Below are 13,050 nucleotides of genomic sequence, written 5' to 3'. Positions count from 1 at the left end.
ATCAGTAGTTGCTTGGGGAGGGTGAGGCAGAAAAGATGGAGGGAAGGATTTCAGAGGGGCATGAGTAAACCTTTGGGAGGAATTAATTTGATTGTGGTAATGGTTTCACAGGTGTATAATATCAAACTTACCAAATTGTACACCGTCAACATGTGCACTTTGTTTTACGACAATTACATTTCAATGCAATTTTTTTTAAAAAAAATGAGCAGAACTAGGTGCTTGGCCCAGGGAGCCCTACTTCTCCAAACTACAAGCCACTGCTGAAAGGAAGCAAGAGGCAGGCCCCACAGAGCAGCCCTAGTTAGAGAGTCATGGATCCTCCTCTGCTTGCACAGAAGGAAAATCATAGCAAAGTCTCTTTCAGTCATTTTACCAAGGGACAAAAGTTCAATGAATTCATACCCCAGGCAGAAAGAGCAGTAACACAAATCCCTTCATATGTAGAGAATGTCTTTGTCAACAAATTTCACCTGAAAGGTAAAATGAGAAAACTGAATATAGCTTCTAAACTAAATTCATATATACGTCCAGAGGAGTCCTAAATATATTTGTCAGTTTGATGACCAAAGTTTGATGAGTAGGCAGTGGTATGGCCAATGCGCCCAGACTTGAAATCAAGCAGGATAGGGTTTGAATCTCAGCTCTGCCACCTTCCAACTTTCCCTTTCTGTGTGTGTTCCTTGTTCTGTAAAATGGGGATTGTGTTGTTGAAAAAGATTAAATGAGGATGCATATAAACTGCCTGGTACAGACCACCCACTCAGTAAACAGGTGTTTATTTTTCTTGCAACCTGTTCCATGATGAATTGTACCACTCCCTCAAGGCTTACTGATTAAAACAATTTGAAAAACAATCAGTCAACAAAACACCAGTTCCAGTGTCCAGTCTCAGATAAATTACCTTCAGGATTAAATAAATCATTTAATGCTATTCACAGGGTGAGAAATCCATTTATAAAATACTTTCCAAAAAAACTTCCTGGCACCAGCACTACCCAAAATGTAAGACGCATTGGATATATTTGCAGCCTGTCTGGGAAGAATATGAAGAAATCAAAGAGTTTACAAAGAAGACCAAAAGTACATACAGCCTATGAACTAAGGCTGAAATCCTAATCAGAAACATCATATAATGGTGTTTACTTCCTGAGATTTATGTGGCTCTCACAATTCCATCCAAATTCTGATGGCAGTTTAATGTGTTTCCTTCAACACATTCCTGGGCAAACATGGAACACAATAGAAAGAAATCTCTCTCCCTCTCTCTCTCTCCCCTCCCCCGATATATGAAATGATTCATTGAATATCTTAATAAATTTCATAAAAATTATTTCTCCCTTGCATGTTCCCATTGCTCCTGGTGAAATGAAGACCAAAGAAAGGAAAAGATGGGTAATTTGGACTTTTCTAATATTTTGAAATATAGTGCCTTTTCTCCCACAGATTTACATACTGATCTTTTATAAGTAATTTTTACATACAAAGTCTGGGATAAGCCCATGGCTTTTTATTGGTGTCTTATTTAAATGAGACTAATTGCTGTAAACAATAATAGAAAAAAAGTTCTACAGAGGTATATCTAATGAAATATGTATATATTCAGAATTTTGTGATGCTTGAGTTATGTGTCTGCTTTTAGACATGTTTATTGTTTCTTAATTTCTTCTCTACTTTAAACAGATTCATTTCTGTATTTAATTTTATCTCCATGTGCTGTATTGTTTTTCCTAAAGATAGACACTTATTTGTATGAGCTTGAGATCCCACCAAATATGGATCTATTGCTGGATTTATGTCTTTGCTGATGTTAAAGTTTAACCATGTTAAAAAAATAATTAATTAATTAAGCAATTATTTCATACTAAAAAAACTCTTAAGTCAAAATTACTGTATGAGATAAGTACATGAACAATGACTTGATCAGTGAAAGTGTATCCTGTAAAATTCAAAATCTAATTAGAAAAACATAAAAATGCCTTTCTCTGAGGCAAGCGTGTTTTAACAGTTTCCTAAATGTCATTTGTGATGGGAAATTGTCTGTCTGAATGCACACTTGTATAAGCAGCCAACCTAAGTCTGGAATAAAGGAGAGAAACTAATTTGCTCCTTGGTTCCAAGGTCAGTTTGAACTGGGACAGAGCCCACAATACCGTGGAGAGCTCAGTAATAAGAATCCAGCTTTGGCTCCTATAATTGACTAGTGAAATAATGAACTGTAGATTCTGACTGATTGTGTGGCCCAAAGAATTTCCAAGAGTAAACATTATCAGTTCCTGTGGCCTTTGAAACACTCTTGCATCCCTTTGTGTGGATTTATGGCATAAATTGAAAGGTAAAACCTGATCATGGAGGACAAAGCTACAGAGAATCCCATTTCATTTTTATATGCAAAAAGGCATTAAATCAATAAATATGATAATAAATATAGTTAATTGTATAGTACTTCCCTTTCTCTTTTTTCACACCTTTCTTCCAAGATGTTATCTTAAAAGCAGCTTGAGGAAAAAGATTATGTTATTTTAGAATTTTGTTTTTTAATTAAAAAATACTTCTTGAAAGAAGCAGAAGAGAAATAACCTGAAAATTGAAGCTTTGACTTGGTACAATGTGTACATACTCTTGTCCCATTTCTATGTCCTGTATTGCTATTTCATAGACCTTCCTGAAGAAGGTTATAGAAAAAAGGACAATTCTTCCTTCCTGCTGATTGGCACTGCATGACTTTACTTGTAACACCACCAAAACTACTGGTCAGTAATAACAACTCTTGACAATTAACACTTTTTCAGAAGGAATAAAAATCCATGATCACTTGATGCAGTTAGTAGCCCCTCTTCAACCTGGCATTCTAAGGACTAAAATATAGGTCAATTCTTCTTCCACATTTCAAATTTCTAATAAACATTTAAACTAGCTTTGAAGTGAGATATTCTTTAAGATCCCATCAGCAAAGATGATGAAGCTGTCTTGAATCTTTATAGAAACACAGTGACTGTCTTTATAAGGCATGTAACAACGGGTTTGGGTGGAATGTGTCCTCTGCTGTCTACAGTTCAAGCTCCACAGAGATGCGACTTTTGGCCATCTTTAAGAGAGACATTGCAGATGCAAAAAGCCCTGCGAGTAACCTCCTGTCTTTTGATTCCAACAAAATTGAGAGTGAAGGAGTCCCTCATGGAATGATGGAGGAAGACAAGCAACCAGAAATCTATCTCACAGCTTCAGACCTCAAAAAGCTAATCAGCAGAGCACTAGAGGAAGACAAATCCTTGGATGTGGAAACAATTCAGTTCATTGATGGTCAGTTGGTGATTTCATAGTTCTGGATTTATCCTCATTTTGACAGAGACACTAGGAGGTGTAGAATGTCTCAGGGTCACTGTCATTTTAACTTGGGCCTTATAGAGTCAATCATTTGTGTTATAGGCACATCACATATGGTATCATTTCTCTTTCCTCACTCCAACCTGTGTCTCATTGGATGAGCCTTTGGTGCTACTTCACATCAAGAATAGGTCCAGGAGAAGCCCAGAGTTTCAGTTCAGTAGTTCAACTACAGTCATCCAATGGAGTCCAGATGGAAAGAAGCACCCACGGACAGTTTTGTTCCATTGGCACAACCCAGATTCCCTCACCCAGTAAATTGGTTGAGTCCCAGAAGGAAATGGATGGCACATTATTAGAATAGAATAGGATGACATGAGGAGAGTTTGATAAAGGGACTATTTATAAAGTCTTTCCTAATACACAAAGGAATAGGACAGTTCTCTGGAGCCAAAAGTAGCAAGGCCCCATTACTACCTCTAGGCATTAAGGGTTTGCCTCATAGTCTAAGCCATCCCAAAGCCAGAGAGTAAAAAACCATTGATACAGTCCATATAAGTCAACATCCTAGGGCAGAGAGTAGCAGGGAGAGAAGAGAAGAGTGGATCTAAGAAAGTCAACAAGATCATCAGGCACACTCAGGATTCTCAGAGGGTAGCTGAAAGAACCCAGGAGCCTAGAACTCTTCACTAAGCCCAGCACTCTTGGCATAATAGATGGACACTAGAAATGCCATTTTAGTATGACATGGCATGAAACTGGCATTCTCTGCCAGTTCTATTTCTCTGGTTTAGGCAGTCAAACTCAACACTGGAAAACATCAAAAGGTCTCTTGGCACAACATGCAAGGCAAGGGAATCTCCTAGGCAAGAAAAGGTGAGCTTCAGACTCATCTCAGAGACCATTTGGTACTCTGGTTTATCTCTGTTCAAACTTCTGAGATGTTCTGAAAATCGGGCTTCAAGGTAGAAGTAGAATCTGCAAATGGCCCTTGGTTCCAGCATTTATTCTAGCTATTTCTTTCTTTGTTAGCTTAGTTGTATCTTCATCCCCACTGGCCTAGCCAATCAACCTGCCTGCTTGATCCAAATCTATACAGTAAAGCTAAACATCCTAAAAGCCTACTTTAATAACTGTTCTTATCACATATATGTGTAAGATGTACCCCCGCATTTGTCTTTCAATTTATTACTCATATCAGTGACTATTAGTGTATGTGATGCTGATTTCTAAATGATTTGCTACACCACTCCTTAAAAACTGATTATTGCCACATTTTCAACCCTGACTGTTTTAGTGCCCCAACCACAAAAGAAAAAAAGAAAAAGAAAGAAATACTCAAACCTTGTGATTTTTCACCTGCAGAATTGTTGGGGTCATTGCCAGGCTCCGATCCCGACTTCCAGTCAGTGCTGCCCACACTCCTTGCCGATATCACAAAGGTAAGTGAGCTTATTGTTCTTTCATTCTTCAAATAGGAACGAAGCTTTCCATAAGAAAAAAAAATCCACTTAAGGACTGAACAGAACAAAATCTTCTTTGCAATGCTAATTATATTTTTTTTCTGTTTTTTACAGGCAGTACTTGGTTGCCATTTATATTTTCTGTGTTAATAGGATACAACTTACTTTTCAAATACCCTAAAATTCAAAATTCTCTTCACCATAGTTAGATCTTTGTTTCAGTTAGTGTCAGGACTTGCTGTTTTGATAAAACAAACACATGTTCATGAACTGAAAAGAATACTTAAAGCAGAATATATAATTTAATTTTGACTTTGAGAAATAAATGTAAGCATAGGTTTACTTTATAAGTTTGTTCTTAAATCTTAAGGTCTTACCTTTATTTATCTGTGAGGATTTTATAAGTACAATGTCTTCAAAAGTAAAAATAATAAATTCTGCAATAATTTTTATATTTCATTTAAAGCTATATCCATTTAATTTATGCCAAAAACTGGGATATTGATAAGTGAAAGTGCTAACTAGGCTCTATTCCCTCTTTAAATGAAGGAATTCATAAATTCAAACATGATTGGCAATTCATCGTATTTCAGTTTTTAGTTAACCCTACCTAGGCAGATTCAGTTAGTCAAGAAGGCAGTTGATCATATTTTACCACTGTATCAATGCATGTTTTCCTTTCAGGACAAATTTCTGTATTACATCCTATATCAAAATCCATCGTAGATTCAAATCAACTATAACATGATTTGCTTATATTTAAATGAAGGAAAAAAATAGAGTGTAACCCTTCCCACATACAGGGAAATGTCACTTCTTAACATCTGTCTTTCTAAATTCATTCTTTAGGATGCTACTTTGAGTCCAGAACTTCCTCTTGATCAATCCAGGCTTGAGACAGTGGACAAAACAGGACACAGTACTCCTGGTGAGTTTTTTTTTTCTTTTTACCACAAAGTCTATGTTAGCTGACGACCTCCTCTTTGAGGAAACCATCTATGACACTCCCTCCAAGACCAGTGACAAAGTCATCCTTGACCCAGGACAAGGTTTCCTCACACCAGCATTTCCAGCAGAAAAGCAGTCCATTTAACCTCTTCTGCCAGTGTCCTTCCCTTAGCTCTAGGCCCTGGGCCCGCACAGAGCACTGACACCCCTTCCCTGATGGATCTGGTGAAAGAAACTGAAATCAAAGCCATACCAAATGCTACCCACACAAAATAGCCACCTCTATGAGGCTTCAAAACTAAAAGTCCATCAGGACAAGGTAGATCCTAAGACGAAAGTCCACAACAAGGGACTATGGCAACAGAGGATTGGGCTTTTACAATCGATACATGTCCTCTGTTCACCACTTACAGCCTGACCATTCATACCATCTGTTCTTCTGTGTGGTTTCTTTCATGCCAATTAGCTCATGTGTAATTGATAAGTAAGAATGTCAGTGAACATTGAAATCCTCTTGGTTCACTTTTGAACTTCTAAAAATGTTTATTTTTGAGACAATAGAATTAAGCTTTATCACAGTTGAAGAGAAATTTTTAGCAATTTATGAAGACCTTAAGAAAAAAAATGAAAATTCTATAGCAGAGTCTTATTTAGTGCAAGAAGGAGTTGATTTAGTGCCTTTAAGAACTCCTATGCTTTCCACTTTATACAGCTGTATGTTGAAACTGTAGGTAAAAACGTCTTTAAGGAAACATGAACCCCAGGTTATAAGGCTGATGAGGAGGCACTATGGTTCTAAGTGCAAATGACAGTAAAGATTTGTTATGGTTTATATTTTTAAATTTTTTCCATTCTTTAAAACATTCTTTTATTCAACTATAATTAACACACAGTGTTATGTTAGTTTCAGGTGTACAGTATGATTCCACAATTCTATACATTTCTCAGTGCTCAATAATATATGCGTACTCTTAATCTGAGTTATCTATTTCACCGACCCCCCAGGCACCTACCATCTGGCAACCTACAATTTTTTCTCTGCGCTTAAGAGTGTGGTTTTTTTGTTAGTCTCCTTTCTCCTTTGTTCATTTGTTGTTTCTTATATTCCACATAGAAACTAAATCATATGGTATTTGTCTTACTCTTATTTATTTAACTTAGCATTATACCCTCTAGATCCATCTATGTTATTGTAAATGGCAAGATTTCATTCTTTTTTATGACTAAGTAATATTCCATTATATATATATATGTATATACATATATATATATAATGTGTGTGTGTGTGTGTGTGTGTGTGTGTGTGTGTGTATATATATCACATCTTCTTTATACATTCATCTATCCAGAGACACTTGGGTTGTTTCCATATCTTGGCTATTATAAATAATGCTGCAATAAACATGGGGGCACATACATCTTTTCAAATTAGTGTTTTAATTTTCTTTGGGTAAATACCCAATAGTGTAATTACTGGATCATATGGTAATTTTATCTTTAATTTTTTGAAGAAACTTTATACTGTTTTCCACATGGCTGAATAAGTTTGCATTCCCACCAAAAGAGCATGAGGGTTCCTTTTTCTCCACCTCCTTGCCAACACTTGTTAATGCTCGTGTTTTTTATTTTAGCCATCCTGAATGGTAATCAAGTGATACCTCATGGTGCTTTTAATTTGCATTTCCCTGATGAGTAGTGATATTGAGCAACTTTTCATGTGTCTATTAGCCATATATATGTTTTCTTTGAAAAAATGTCTATTCAAGTCCTGTGCCCATTTTTTAATTGGATTATTTGGGGTTTTTTGTGTTGAGTTGTATAAGTCTTATATATGTTAGATATTAACCCCCTATCAGATATATCATTTGCAAATATCTTCTCCATTTGGAAGGCTGCCTTTTTGTTTGGTTGATGGTTTCCTTCATTGTGCAAAAGCTTTTTATTTTGGTATAGTCCCAATAGTTTCATTTTGCTTTTATTTCCCTTGCCAGAGGAAAGTTATCTGGAAAAAATGTGTCTATAGCAGATGTCAAATTACTGTGCTATGGCTGATGTTTTTTAAATACGATTGTTACTGTTTTAGTTAGGACTCTCTTTTCAAAATTCTACACGTTTTGAGTGATCAACCTCAATCCTATTTTCCTCATAAACTCTATGTGCAATTAGTATGCAATTTTGTGAGATACAAGGGTTTTCACAAATACATATATGGCATGGAAGAAGAACCACCCATACAGATTATGTTTGGCTTACATGATTACCAGTGAATAAATGTTAACTGCATGATCCAATTACTTATTGCTGCATTATAAACCATCCCCAAAGTTTGTGGCTTAAAACAGCAATAATTTATTTTGCTCATAAATCTGAAATGTGGGCAGGGATCAGTGAGAACAGCTTTTTCATGCTCCATGTTGTGTCAACTAGAGTATCTCAAGCTAATGGGTATTGAACATCTTTGTCCAAGTTGGTTCACTCACATAGCTGGCAAATCAGTAGTCAACCATGGCTGTTGGCTGGTTGGTGGGGGGTGGAGTGGGGCTCATTTATTTTCTATGTAGGACTCTTCAACAGGGCTGCTTGGACATCCTTAAAGCTTGGCAGCATGGGTTCAAAGAGTTAATATGGCAAGAGGCAGAAGGTAGAAGCCTTCACTCTCTTCACTACTCAGAATCAGTGTCACTGCCTCCCATTGTAATGGCTAGACAGACATAGAGCTTATCTCAATTCAGGGGGAAGGAACATAGACCTTATCTCTTGATGGGAGAAATTTCAAAAACTTTAAGGCCATTTATAATCAACTACAATCCACATCAACCACTATTATGACTTTCTAATTATTTAACAGTTGATTGTATAATACAAAACAAACCTTTTTGTTTGTGATAGTAAATGCTCACTGGATTCCTTTCTTTCATTATGATATCATAAAACCTTATTAAAGATCAGCATTTCAGGTAGATTAATAAAAATAACACTATATGATGAGTATGTTATTGTACTTTCAAAATTGCTTTACTGTTTTCATTATATTTATATATTCCTTCCACTCATGATTATCCTTTAGAACACTAAAGCAGGAAGGAATCTTAGACATAATCTAGTTCAGCCACTGTGCTTCATGGATAAGAAAATCAAAACTAGAAATGTGAGGTGCTTTGCTCAAGGTCATGCTGTAGCTGATTGCATAGCCAAGACTATCTGTCAGGTTTCCTCCACCTACTAAATTATGTTTAGCTTAAGTAACCCTCATTAAAAAAAAATATTCCCTCAAATTTGCTTTGCCTTCCGACCACAGCTTCTTTTCTGTCTCTGTCACTATGCTGTCAGTTGTTTTTTAGTTTCACCAGTTTCACCTCTAACTGCACACTACAAGGACACAACTTCCACAAAAATCACTGGTGGCTTCCTAATTAATCAATTTAGCAGCCTCATTTCCATCTTTATTTTACATGATATTTCTGGCAAGGGCTTCCGTTGACCACTCCCTTCTTGAAACTCCTTCTTCATTTGGCTTCCACAAAATGATTTCTTGGTTCTTCTCATATTTCCTGATTCCTCCTCCTCAACTTCCTGCACTGGGGCTTATTATTAGATTTTTTTACACGTGGGGGAAGGGCAGAGAGAGATTGGGAGAGAGAGAATCCCAAGCAGACTCTGTGCTGTCAGCACAGAGCCAGACACAAGGCTCGATCTCATGAACCCCCGAGATCATGACCTGAGCCAAAATCAAGAGCCAGATGCTTAACCAACTGAGCCACCCAGGCAAAAAAAAAAAAAAGTCAAAAAACTCTTTTGGAGTAATAAAACAATTTTGGAACTAGATAGAGGTGGTGTTTTGTACAGCATTGTGAATTTATGAATTCATGATTACTGAATTGTTCACTTTAAAATTTTGTTATTTTCCTTTTTTCTTTTTTTTAACATTCATTTTTTTTAATCTTTATTTTTGAAAGAGAGAGAGAGAGAGACAGAGTGTGAGTGGGGGAGGGGCACAGAGAGAGGGAGACACAGAATCCGAAGTAGGCTCCAGGCTCTGAGCTGTCAGCACAGAGCCTGACACAGAGCTCAAACTCACAAACCATTAGATCATGACCTGAGCTGAAGTCGGATGCCCAACTGACTGTGCCACCCAGGCACCCCTAACATTCATTTTTGAGAGACAGAGAGACAGAGTGTGAGTGGGGGAGGGGCAGAGAGAAGGAGACAGAATCAGAAGCAGGATCCAGGCTCTGAGCTGTCAGCACAGAGCCCAAAGCAGGACTTTGAAGTCACAGATGGTGAGATCATGACCTGAGCTGAAGTTGGACGCTGAACCGACTGAGCCACCTAGGTGCCCCCAAAATTTTATGTTTTTTTAACCTCAATAATTTTTTTAAAAAAAAACAGATGAATCTGTAGGGAAAATTGTATACAAAATAAACAGTATAAAGTTCTTTAAGTTTGCTTTGGGTAGCTCATGAGTTTGCCTCTGAGTTTCTTAGCACTTCCTTCACTGGAGATGCATAATGAATTCCAAAGCACAGTTCATTATAGCAGTTCTATGAGGGGCGAGGTGCTGATTGTCTGCCTTAATTCAAGGATTGATTTTAGAGTATCTAGAGGAACGAATGTGCTGCATAACTTTTAGTCAATGTTCCATAAATAAAAATTATATTTCATAACTCAGCTTTTGATTAGTATTGACCAAGAAGCACTGCATTTGCTGACATGGGCTTAAAGTGCAAATATTCTTGTTGCCAATTAAAGGCAGACCCATATGCTTTCATAATCAGCTCAGCTGGGAAGAGAAATGCCATGTCTTAGTGAAAAATGAAGATTCTAACTAAGAAGTATCCTGATAAAAAGGCATTTCACTTAAATGGAAATGGGGAGGGGGGGGATGAACACTCTAGACAAGACCAAAGCTTCCCTCCCTCATAAGACAGTTCTGAGTCTCTCCCATGCATAGTAAAATGACAACTAGGACTCCAGAGTTCTGCACCATGGTGCAGAACTGAGATAATTTTAGCCTGGAAAATTTTTAAGGTTAGTGTCACCAAACGCCCACCAAGCCATTAAAATCTCAATAAAACACTCATAGAAATCTCTCAGTTTAAGCAGTTTGGTTTAGTAGTTAATCCCTTGAGATAAAGTACTTGCAAAATATGCCTCTAGAACACTAAATGAATTGTTATCTTGTATAAATTTCTGAGATCTCTCATTATTAACATTTTTTGTGGTAGTTGATCCTAAGCCATTTTTTCTTACAGAGCCAATTAATTGTTAAGATCACTCCTATTTCATAAAAATGAGAGTATAAAGTATCAGAGAAGCCCAGCATCTTATCTTCTTCATAACATGCATTCACCCAAAAATTTTATTAGGACACCTGGGTGGCTCAGTCAGTTAAGTGTCCGACTTTGTCTCAGGTTCTGATCTCACAGTTCGTGGGTTCAAGCCCTGCATCCGGCTCTGTGCTGACAGCTTGGAGCCTGGAGCCTGCTTCAGATTCTGTGTCTCCCTCTCTCTCTCTCTCTCTGCCCCTCCCCCACTGTGCTCTCTCTTTCTGAAAAATTAAACATTTAAAACAAAGTTTATCAACTTTTTTTACGTTTACTTATTTTTTGAGAGAGAGAGAGTGCCAGCAGGGGAGGGACAGAGAGAGAGAGAGAGAGAGAGAGAGAGAATCCCAAGCAGGCTCTGCAATGTCAGTGCAGAGTGCAGTGCAGGGCTCAAGCCCACAAAACCGTGAGATCATGACCTGAGCTGAAACCAGGAGTGAGATGCTTAACCAACTGAGCCACCCAGACACCCCAGTTTTATCAACTGTTTTGTGGTTTGGTGTGGTTTTATTTGTTTTAGATGTGTGTAGGCAGCAATACATTTTTCTTTTCACTCATTAGAATCATCATGTGGTCTATCTCCTCAGTGTTCTGTCTTCCAAGTTACACTATTTTCATTTGCTGGACATTCCATTTAAGTTGTAAGCCAGATCTCTTAATAAATTGCGGTATTTTAAATGGTGAAGAAGCAGACTTCAGGCAGAGCTATTCTGCTACTGGACGTTGTTTTGTCTTTTATTCCACTGTATTAGTTTGGGTTCTCTAGAGAAATAGAATCAATAGGTTTATATCAATATCTATATCTGATTAATATCAGGAATTGGCTTATGTGGTTATGGAGGCTAAGAAGTCCCAAGGTATACACTCCAGCAAGCTGGAGACCCAGGAGAGCCAATGGCATGAGCTCCAGTCTGAGTTGAAGTCCAAAGGCAGGAAAACCAGGGCCTCAGTTCAGTCCAGCAAAGAGAGAGAATTCTTTCTCACTTAGCCTTTTGTCCGTAGTCAGACCTCCAACTGATTAGAAGAGGCCCATATTAGGGAGGGCAATCTCCTCTACTCCATCTACATATTCAAATGTTAACTGCATCCAGCAATGCCCTCACAAACATACCCAGAATAATGTTTAACCAAATATCTGGGCACCCAGTGGCCCAGTCGAGTTGATACATAAAATTGGCTGTCACATCCCATCTAGGTAATACATGAAAATAACCACACATTTCTAAGTTTTCTTAATCTCACACAGCATTTGACTCCTTTGACAGGAGTCAGTGGGATGAGCTAAACTGAATGAACTCAACAGAGAACACAGCTGCTAACGTTCCACGAGGTTAAGGATTCAGTCTGTCTCTACTTTTTGCAATATCATCAGTGTCCAGCCAGATGCTTGGCACATACTAGGCAAGCGATTAATACATGTTGAGTGACTGAAGGAATAAATGAATGAATTTGTGTATCATAATACCTCCAGGGAAGTCAGAGTTGATAGGAATAATTTGATTATTTCCCTTTTTGCCCTACCTACTAAGAAGTTCTGAGAGAGCCAATTCAGTGATCCAGAAACAGTAGTCTACTGTCTATTCTGTTCACACTACCCACCACTGCCAAAATACGTCCTCCATATTTATGCTTTTGTGACTTTGCACAAATTCTTTTCTCTCATGCCTATAATTCCCTTCCATTCTTTTAGCCTGATGATCTCCTACTCATGCTTTAAGTTCCAGCTAACATGCCACCTCCTCTGTGAAGCTTTCCCAACTGCTCTCTGAAAAGACTCATAATTACCATCTGTTCCCTGACTCCATAACGAAAAAGTATATATAGTGCCATCAACCATTTACCACTCAGTATTGAAATTATATATATGCATGTCTGGTATCCCCCCAAGACTGAATTCCTGAAATGAAACAACATGTTCAAAAAAAATATCCTGGGGCATCTGGGGGGCTCAGTTGGTTGAGCTACTGACTCTTGATTTGACTCAGGTC

General features: G+C 37.7%; 1 protein-coding gene across 2 annotated transcripts in view; it reads left to right on the top strand.

Annotated features, from left to right (window-relative positions):
- Positions 1-13,050, top strand: part of IMPG1 (interphotoreceptor matrix proteoglycan 1) — a 137,966-nt gene that overhangs the window by 55,327 nt on the left and 69,589 nt on the right. For both annotated transcript variants that reach the window (XM_060615995.3, XM_060615996.3), the window contains exons 9-12: positions 1,375-1,395; positions 3,056-3,303; positions 4,693-4,769; positions 5,640-5,718. In XM_060615995.3, the coding sequence (XP_060471978.2) occupies positions 1,375-1,395; positions 3,056-3,303; positions 4,693-4,769; positions 5,640-5,718 (425 nt within the window). The remainder of the gene's footprint in view (positions 1-1,374; positions 1,396-3,055; positions 3,304-4,692; positions 4,770-5,639; positions 5,719-13,050) is intronic.

This window comes from Panthera onca, chromosome B2 (genome assembly GCF_046562875.1).
Source record: "Panthera onca isolate mPanOnc1 chromosome B2, mPanOnc1 haplotype 2, whole genome shotgun sequence".
In the NCBI taxonomy this organism is placed as follows: Eukaryota; Metazoa; Chordata; class Mammalia; order Carnivora; family Felidae; genus Panthera; species Panthera onca.
The sequence above is the reverse complement of the archived record's forward strand: the minus strand, read 5'-3'. Positions and strand labels throughout refer to the sequence as shown.